General features: G+C 32.2%; 1 protein-coding gene across 2 annotated transcripts; it reads right to left on the bottom strand.

The window, feature by feature from the left end:
- Positions 1 to 198: 198 nt before the first annotated feature.
- On the bottom strand, positions 199 to 9233 carry dpr7 (defective proboscis extension response 7). 2 transcript variants are annotated; one of them, XM_002059642.4, is made up of 9 exons: positions 8993 to 9230; positions 7237 to 7428; positions 7059 to 7174; positions 6454 to 6664; positions 5805 to 5858; positions 1614 to 1716; positions 1358 to 1545; positions 465 to 659; positions 199 to 400 (listed from the first exon to the last, which is right to left on the bottom strand). In XM_002059642.4, exons 2-8 carry the CDS (start codon positions 7364 to 7366, stop codon positions 508 to 510), a joined length of 954 nt encoding a protein of 317 aa, XP_002059678.2. In that variant the 5' UTR covers positions 7367 to 7428; positions 8993 to 9230; the 3' UTR covers positions 199 to 400; positions 465 to 507. The 2 variants fall into 2 exon arrangements, with proteins under 2 accessions (XP_002059678.2, XP_070066830.1); XM_070210729.1 differs by lacking the exon at positions 5805 to 5858 and having other exon boundaries at positions 8993 to 9233.
- Positions 9234 to 10691: the final 1458 nt, after the last annotated feature.

Here is a 10691-nt window from a genome sequence, read left to right as displayed (position 1 = left end):
AGACTCGATTTGTGTCAAGTATCTCGAAACAGGAGACCATACTAAACAGTACAAGTTTACTTAGAAAGCCCTAGAAGAATCTATCAATATATCTATATATATATTGACTAGACTGGTTTGTATTGATGTAAAACGCGTCAAAGAATTGGATGCCATCTGGAAATAATTGTCATTCTTGTAATATTTACATGGTAGTACTAAATGTATATATCTATATATATATATATTTCTGTGTATACATATATAAGTATTTATTATTGTTATTGGTATTACATAAGACTATAGGAATTACGCTTAATGTAGTGTCTGTATATATTTTAAATTTGGTTTTTTCGTTCTCTTTTTTTCTTTTTCGTAAACTCGTTCATTTACAATCGTTCCCTTAGAATATGCTTGTAATCTATAATGAAGAGGAGCAGATCACATTATTATGTAAAAAGCTGATTTTTAAAGTTAAAATTTACCTTTAAAGAACATTTTGGGGTATGGCTAAATTGTTTAAGTTAGTCATCTTGAACTTCGATGTAGCAGTATGTATTGGGCTAGGTTTGAAATTTTAAACAACAAATCTTCTGATATGATCAAATACGTAATTATGATTACTGTAGAAGCATTAATAACGCTCGCGACGCTTGTTTGCATTGCCGCTGGTTGCTCGCCTTCAAAAAAATAAAAACAAAATTACAAAAACATGAACATATTAATATAATATAATATTGATATAATGTTCTTTATAATATTATTAAAGAGAAGTTTCCTTTCCTTCGAATGGAATTCCCTTAGTCAGTCGGGGCAATTTATTTTAATAATAGACATCATGTTTGACATTCTCTAGTCTCTGCTAAAAATGTATCCCTGTCCCATTATATATTATATATAATGCAGTTTCCTTTTATATATATCTGTGTTTTCAGCCATAAAAGGACGACTCCTGTTTCAATAAGTATGTAAGTCGCAAGGTTCTATTTTAACAGATCTCCGTTGAGATGTCAATTTTCATCGTTTGTTTGTCTCCCTCTGCCATATTTCCTTGAGCTGAGCTTTACAGATCAGTTTCTTTCAGAATACATGTTCGATAACTGATTTAAAATCAATAAACCAATGATAGAGCATACTAACCTGGGTTTTATTTAAGAATTTAAAAAAATGTGTTTTTGGACACAGCCAGACGAAAAACAATATTCACAATTGTCTTTGGCTAGACAGACGAACATAGCAAGAGTATATTTATTTACTTTTCTCATTTTGATGATTCCTTCTGTCTGTTAATTACATTTCCGCAAATTACCTATCATTACTTATCAGTACTCATCATTAATCATCCGGGTATAAGAACCACACCATAAGAATCACTTACCCGTCAGGACGTGAACACGAACAGAAGCCGGCACAGCTGCGTTGGGTACACATGTGTAATTGCCGGAGTCCCGCAATGAAGCACGTGTCAGCATTAGACGACTTGTGGTGCCAGCATCGGTCTTTTCGGTTTCCAAGCTAATACCGCCTCGAAGTGAATCGAAGTCGACTATCGCTGAACCGTGGTACCTTCGATTGTAAACCATAACGTAAGTCATACCGGGTTGAACAAGATGTTATATGGTATATTAATTTACCATAATACAGACGATGCGTGTATATTTACGGAGCAGGCCAAAGCAATTGTACTGTCTCGCTTTACGTGTATTTCCGTCGATCCCAAAATTTTTGCCCGTGCCGCTTTAATGAATTGATATTCGATTATGAGAAAAGAATGATTTAATAAGCACTTTTTTCAGTTCCCACGTCTTCGTACATGTTGTTCATATAAGTACGTTCTTTAAGATTCTTATTAGGGTTAAATGTTTATACAACTACAAATACAACTACAACCGACTTCCGATATACATAGAGACATAGTTAGATCGACCTGACCTGGGATCTTGATGCTGATAAATAATTTACATATTGGATTTGGACCTTGATGCTGATTAGGAATATATATAATGACATATCCATAGCCCCACCCACCCCTTAACATAATTTAGCATACAAGCACAAGCATAAGCATAAGCATTTCTAATATTGTAAACAAAGAGCCTGGTGATAGCAGCGACATTGATCAAGATCACACTGTCCCCCTTTGGTAGACAAAAACACTTCACTTAAAATAGTATTGTTCTCATCAGAGTACAGAGTAATGCTTGGGGTGCATTATTGCTGACGCTGCTCAAACTTTACTTAATTTTGACTAAAGCTCTCTCAAAGCGAAGTTTGCTAAACGACCGCAGCACATAGATAAGTTACCAAATCTGAATGTACTCAACATAAAAAGTAATCGTTTGTGAAAATAAAGAATTAAAATATACATTTTTAACTTAACTGAACGTGTAATGCTTAATTGGCGCATCCGGTATGATACGTCTGGAAAAACTAAAGATCACTAAAGGATAATTAATACCCAGATCTTAATCACAATCGCGACCGAAATTGTTGACTGTGTGTAACAAACGTTTTTTTGAATGCTTATCCAAGAATCTGGTGATCTATTAATATAGACCCTTAGGGCAATAAAACTACTACAGTAATAACGACTGGCCTTGCATATTTTTGATCCCTGCAATACGTTATTACTGGCTCTTTTCAATAAAACACACACACAAAAAAACATTATCAATAATAATTAATAATAATTAATCAAACTCTAAACTATATTAAATGTACAAAGTACAAAAACAAAGTGCAAAGACATAATAGTGCAAAATCAAGGAACTGACAAGTTCAAAAACCACAAACTCAAAGACAAACAAGTAAGAGGGTCTAGTCGGGAGTTCCCGACTTAAAAATACCCTGAACCCTCTTATTCCAACACCAAATAAATTAATAAAAAAAAGTTCCCTTGGCAGGGTTCGAACTCGCAACTGTCCGCATTACTTGCTGTCGTTCTACTCAACAGCTAAAAAAAATGAAAATTCTTTCCCCGGTAGGGCTCGAGCTCGCGACAGACCGCACCACTTGCTATGCCTCTACTCAGCAGCCACACCAATAATTTAGTGCTTATGATAAAAAAAGGAACTGAAATAACATTACAGAAAATAGTCGCAATTACCATGCTGTTAGAATGCAAAGCATACGCGCATGAATGTGTGTGTGTACATGTATGCAGAAATTCTTAAAGCTGCTGCCCCGTTAAATTGCGCAGTTGCATATAACTTTGGTTTTTTCTTAACCGATCTTTATGAAATTTTCTACAGTATATCTTATTGTACCATATAATATTTGTGTATTCTGAAAAATTCAATTGCATTTAAATTGTGGCTTAAATTGGCTGGCAATAACTTCATTTATAGCTCTGCGGTGGTAGCGGGGAGGTGACAATAGGTATGAAATGTAAGATACTTGAAATATCTATAATATTCTAGAAGCAACAAATCATGTTTGGTGGCTCTAGCTCTTGTTATTTACCCAATTTGGACAAGATATCTCAATAAACAAAAAAAGTTTTTAATCAAAAAACTAGTTTTCAACCGATCGTTCCTATGGCAGATATATGATCAAAGTAGTCCGATGTAAATAAGATTTTACATAAATAAAGGGAGTCAAATAAAGTCATAGTCAAATCTTTAAATGCCGTGTTTAATCAAAATATCTTGAATGGCAAAAAACTATCCATACAACAACTTAATTTTCGACCGATCATTCCTATGGCAGATATATGATATATATGATAAGCATTTATATGAAGAGCATAGTTAAACTAATAAATGTCGAGTTTGGTCAAGATATTTTAAAAAACAAAGTGTTGTTGCCTAGAACAACTTCATTGGCAACAACAACTTCTATGGCAGCTATATCGACTCGGCTGTTGATGCTGATCAAGAATATATTACTTTACGGGGTCGGAGATGTCTCTTTTTATGCGTTACACATTTCACGACAAAATTATAATAGCCTCTGCAAGGGTATAAAAAGAACAAGTAAGAGTTTCTGGTCGGGAGCTCCCGACTAGGGGATACCCTGAACCCTCTTCCTTCAACATCAAATCCATATATATATTTTATTTAGAAGCTATTGGTCAAGTTTGGTGACTCTAGCTCTTATTATTTACCAAAATTTCCACAAAAAAACAGGATATCGATATAGATATCGAATTTTATCGATTGCTTGGAAACGGAGTAAGTTATCGATGATCGGAAATAAACTCGATCTGCGCGGGAACTAGGAGCACCTACATCTAAAATTCTCTAGTCTTATAGGTTCTGATACAATATACCCTTATACCCATTTTTAATGGGTCCAGGGTATAAAATGAAGACTAATCAAAGTAAATATAAGAAATACAGGTCAACAACAGACAGACAAACCATATAAATACACAAAGCATTGAAATTAATCCCATAACGGTTATATCATATTTAAAACATGAACCATAGATTTTCCGGCAGATTACGAATACCTAGTATAAAAATTTAACTGAGAAATAAACGGCTTTAAAATAGCCAAATGCTGCAATAGAGGTTTAAAAAACATAGTAGGAACAGTATACAAATACTTATTTGGAACATAAGACCAAGAAGACAAAACAGAAATTGAACCAAAAATAAGCAGCTTAGCAGAAAACAGGTTAACGAATTAAATCACATAATAGAAGCTATAAACAAAGGAATAGAAATCATGAACGGACTAAATCAAGAGACACAAAAGAGAAAGAAATTATATTCCTTACAACACTTTGTTTAATGTAAAAACCTCTACTTTCTTCCTCGAGAAATAATAAAAAACCCGGCATTTGAAATAATTCCATACCTAGATGAAAATGACAACATTTTCACAGAAATAGCTCAGGAAAAATATTTTACACAAGACAAAAAAGTTGATAGCAAAGAAACGAACAAGTTAATTAATAATGAATGTTTGACAGGAATTTTAAGCCAAATAACCCCAAAATGCAGTTATACGAAAACTTTTAAAAATTTAGAACCACTTTCGTTTGCACAACCGAAACAAATTATGAATGAACACACAAAATGTAACAATCTACTCCAGACAATTACAATAACCATATTTGTAATCATATTAATAAGTTTAAGCAGATAAGTTCAAAAGCATACCTAAGAAACTAATAAAAAATATAAAAAACCAAAAGTAGAAAAAACACCTACAATAATAGAAAATACACCAGATCAAACTATCCCTCTTTGGTAGACATAAACAATTCACCCTAAATATCACTGTCAATGTTGACGCAGCTTAAACTTTACTCAATTTTGAGTCAAGCTCTCTCAATACGAAGTTTGCTAAGCGACCGCAACAGATAGATAAGTAAGTTCTTATTTGGGAGGCAAATCTAAATGTACTCAACATAAAAAGTAATCGTTAGTGAAAATAAAGAATTAAAATATATAAATATATATAAATATATATATATATATATATAACATGTAAAACTTAATTATATATATACTTTGAGTATGTCTAAGATAATTATGAATTGTAAAAAAATCAAAAGCATCAAATATCAACTTTTAAAATCCAAAATTCCTTTTCGAGGTTGGTTCTTGGGTGGAAAACAAGGTCCAAGGTTGGATACGTCCAATTGGTCTGAGACCAATTTATGGAAAATAACAACAATTGACTCTATAAGGGATATAGAAATAAAGTTAAAGATAGATGAACAACAATTGTGTTCCTTTATGGAGATAAAGTTACAAATAAAGTAACCACAATTGACTTCCTTTATAGAGATAAAGTTAAGTATGAAATATTTTTAATGCCTGATTAGTTTACCCTTAAAATTTGTTTAAATTTATATATGAATAATATCAAACCTTTTGAATTATAGTATAGTTTCTCTGAATTTCTATCCCTCATATCATTTTCAGCTGCAATTATACGGGTTAAAGAACAATATTTGGTATATCCTGTTGCACAGTTTGACAAAATAAAGAATATCGCCTTGCAATACTCTGTTCACAGTGTAATTTTTGATCAATTCTTTGATTACGGTAACCGCAAAAAGTTTTTTGTAACTTGTTTAGGGATACTCCGGACTGCTATGGAAAATGTAATGGACGTAAGAAAATGTAACGACTTATTCCAAATGACATGAATTGAATTTCCATCATCTACTTTATTTTAAAAAAAAATTTTACAGCGACTGCTCTGCCTAATGCCTCGTACACAGCTTACGTTTCAATCTTGCACCTACTGACATATTGACGTACTGACAAATTGATATATGGACATGTTGATAAATGATAATCAATATATTGACATATTGATATACTTTCATATATATTATAGACTGTAAATCTGTGGATATAATTCTTCTTTTGCTGAGTACACCCAACCATTCTTGCATATATTTGAAGCTTTAAGATTGAAATTAAAATATTGTTTTTGCGGACAAATGGACAAACCAATGCGGCTTATATTACTTTGTGAACAGAGTATAGCGACTCTTAATTAATTAATTACCTGTGATCTCTAAAGTAATCGCCAAGTTGATTTTCGGCTCTGTATTTACTTGGCACTCATAAATGCCACTGTCTCGGGCTTGTGCGTAATCAATCTTCAAGTCCCAGTCGTCGCTATTTGGCGGATGTAAAACGGAGAACCTTTGATCCCCGGTGTATGTATAGATGTTGGTGGTCAGGATATGAAGATCTCGCTTGCGCATCCACGAAACCTTCACATGGGTTATAAATTTAAAAAAAAAATGTTAAAGGTATAAAATATGCTTCAGTAGGATGGATCGAGCAATGTGGTAAAGTTGCCATAGTACCTATTCTCCCCGCATTTGTCTTAATTCTTAATAATGTTTGACTGTTATAACTCATTGGTGCATTTGTTATTGAGTAAAGAATTCATATTGGGATGTTTTTTATGCAATTCCCAGTGATCCTTTAACTTGCTTCACACTATGGGAAATATGTTTGCAATATATTTCAGCTTTCAAGTCGCTAGCTTATGCAGTTTCAGAGAATAAGGTGTTTATACGGACGTACAGACAAGCGGACATGACTAGATTAACTGAGTTTGTTAAATAAAAATATATATCAATAAAATATGTATACGCGTACAGTTCGATTTCCTTTATTTTTTACTCGGCATCTTAAAATTGCTGTTTCATCAACAACAGCTGAGATATTTCTCGGGCTTATGTCGTCAAAGTAAGGTCGATCCAAGTTGGCCAAGTCTGGAAATATAATAAGAATTAATGAAAGCCCATTCAATTGTTAAGTTACATTTTATCCTTACCATTGATTATTAAGAACGATGATGCGCTTATCTGCTGGATACTACTATTTAAGTGCAGGATAAAAAAAATGATCGGCTTGAACTTATTTAAATTATCCGAGCTCTGTTTTTTCCCAGATGAAGTCACCATTTTTGTTCACCTGGGCTACTTCTCAGTAATGCCTCGATGCTTTTTTATTATATATCTCAAACCTAAAATAAATAAATCAAATTTTATAAGTCACGTTTTATTATTTTTCAGTTTTCAGAATAATCATTTTTATTTAAACTGTGCCCCCTTATTGGGCAAAATCTATTCATTTTAATTAATTATTAATAATACAAATAATATCATATTTATCCCAAATAGGGGATGCTTTGTACCTTTTCCAGCCAAAACCACAAGAAAGACACATATTTAATTAAAGCATAAATGATATTAAAAAAAAAAAAAGAATTATATTTAACACACTCTTATGTGTTAGAATAAATTGATTGTACGTTTTTATTTTTATAATTCTTGTTTTTTTATTACGAATTATTCAATTAAAATCAATTAAAAAAAAAAAAACGGGAAAGAAGGCAATCTTCGGCACTCCGAAGATTTATTACCCTTGCAGACACAAACTTTTCATAATGCTCATAGTGCTTTGCCCGTATTTAAGAAGCACAGAGAAAATAGTTAATGCCGAATATGGTTAAGATATCGGAATATGAATTTCGATAATAGTTTTTATCGATTTCAACAACAAACAAAAGAACCTGCGTGGTCATTAGGAAGCCCAACATTCAAAATTTCTAGCTCTTGTTGATTGCTAGGTTGATGTGTTCATACAAACGGATGAACACTCAAAAAGCTAGATAGACTCGGCTATAAATGCTAAGTAAAAATATACATAGCTTATGGGACAAAATATGTATATTTCTGCCTACTTACACTTAAAAAATACCGTTATTCCAAAGACAATATAAGCCCTAAGGTAAGTAACGCCCATTTGAATGCGACGCAAAATTTCTAGCCTGGCTTCTCATCTTGCTTTCCCACTTTAAGCGACACACCGGTCTACAGGCGCTTCGCTCTCCATATTTTTAGCGTTTTCTCTCTTTTAGTTTTGAGAGCGCAATGAAACTGATTTGATTTTTATTCTCAATTTACGAAAAATCAAGCTGCATAGAAGCATCTGTTGTATATTGTATTTGATTATACCCGTTACACCCATTTTCAAAAAGTCTTGTATGAAAATCATTTACAGCTTGCAGCCTCATAAGACTGTGTCTCAGTCACAATATGGTCTACTATTTTATTTACCCGCATCGTAGTGCCTGTCCCGAACTAAACTTGATTTGATCATTAATTCTTATCCTCAAGAATATATTAGAGGATCCAAGTGACGCGTGTAGGGTAATTGGTGATTTCTTCTCTTCTTCTTCATAGCTTATGGCATGTGTGTATGCATGAACAGGTAAGTACAATTGATGTGAGGGCGATTTGGCGTACAGTGTACATCGTAGTCGGATAATCGATTGACATTGACTTAACTATCTTAACGGATTTATTAAAGTTGGCTGTTAACCTAATAATTTAATTCAATCGCATTATTCTTAGAAATAGCAAACGTGTATGTTACATTTTTTTCACATATCTATTTGTCCATTTATCCATTCATTAAACAAAAACAAAATATCAACGATGGTTCACTGGTATTTATAGTTTATTTTATTATTTACGCGCCAAATTATGTATTCTTTTCATTGTCATTTACTTTAATATACTTACTATTAAGAGGCTCGAAACCTTATCCATCTCTTTTATAAACCATAATAAATTTTCTTAAAACTTTTCAAACGAATGTCTACATATTTCTTAGATTTTCAACGAGCACTTACTAGCATTATTTTTTAATTTTAACATTGATAACTTCTTTTTTTTTTTATATATATATATATAAGATGGAATTTAGTTTTTGTAGAAAAATTTGTTCAATATATTTAATCCTGCGATTTGTATTCACAATTCGCTTTCACACGCACTGCGCAGCTCAACTTTGTTCAACCACCGAAACATCGGGTCGTATTCATTTTGGCTCTCTGAGAATGCAAAAGAGAGAGCTTTTACGAGGGTTGTCATTTGTTTATTTTACACTATCGCAACTCTAAGTGTTACCAAGTGTGATTCAATAATTCCATTATGATTTTTGTTATCCTGAACCTTTTCAAAATAGATAAACAGATTTTACCAAGCTAAATTGATCAGGCCACATGTCCTCCTGAACACCCGGCTGCATGTCCCTCTGTCTGTCGATCTCGGAAATTAAAAGGCTAGCCTTGAAATTTTGAATATTTGCTATATTGCAATATTAAAATATTGCACCATAATCACCGATGCTGCTCAAGATTTCATTACCCTTAATGTGGAGCAAAGCTTAAAAGCACATCACCAGTCATAGAGTATTAAACAGATAACTGCAGAACATTTACTTTAAAAATCGACAACAACCGTAATCAAAACAAACGAAAACAAATGAAAAGAGCACACCAGAAATTCTGTGTTTTCTATCCCTTTTTGTTTTGGTCTTCAACCTAGGATCCTAGCTTCTGCACTCTTCTAACTCATTGTAGTGGCTTCTTAGCACTGCTATGTCTTTAATTCGCAGTCACAGAGTCATGTCTTCTTCTTCTCCACTCGCTTTCAACTTCCAAGCCACCCGGGGGATTTTTGCATGCGACCGTTACGTTGTATGTATGTATGTACTTTTTGTGTTGGCTACAGTGACTGAAAATTGTATCTTGAAATTCCGTGGCAACTGAATATAGAGATTTCTGTTGTGTTGTCACCATTGTTCCACCCACAAAATGGGTACTCTGGGATATACTTATAATGTGATTTGCCTTGATTTTAACCATTTTGAAACATTTACATGTTTGAAATGAAAAATGACTAAAACACAATTGTTCATAAATATATATTATTATTTTAAAGAAGCAAATAAACAAACGCAATCAATAAACATAAATTTATGTCGAATATAGTCAACCAGATACATACATATGTATATGTATATGTATATGAATATGTATATGTATATGTATATGTATATGTATATGTATATGTATATGTATATGTATATGTATATGTATATGTATAAGTATATGTATATGTATATGTATATGTATATGTATATGTATATGTATATGTATATGTATATGTATATGTATATGTATATGTATATGTATATGTATATGTATATGTATATGTATATGTACATGTATATGTATATGTATATGTATATGTATATGTATATGTATATGTATATGTATATGTATATGTATATGTATATGTATATGTATATGTATATGTATATGTATATGTATATGTATATGTATATGTATATGTATATGTATATGTATATGTATATGTATATGTATATGTATATGTATATGTATATGTATATGTATATGTATATGTATATGTATAT

This window comes from Drosophila virilis, chromosome 6, assembly GCF_030788295.1.
Source record: "Drosophila virilis strain 15010-1051.87 chromosome 6, Dvir_AGI_RSII-ME, whole genome shotgun sequence".
Classification (NCBI taxonomy): Eukaryota; Metazoa; Arthropoda; class Insecta; order Diptera; family Drosophilidae; genus Drosophila; species Drosophila virilis.
This window is presented reverse-complemented; position numbering and strand designations above follow the sequence as displayed.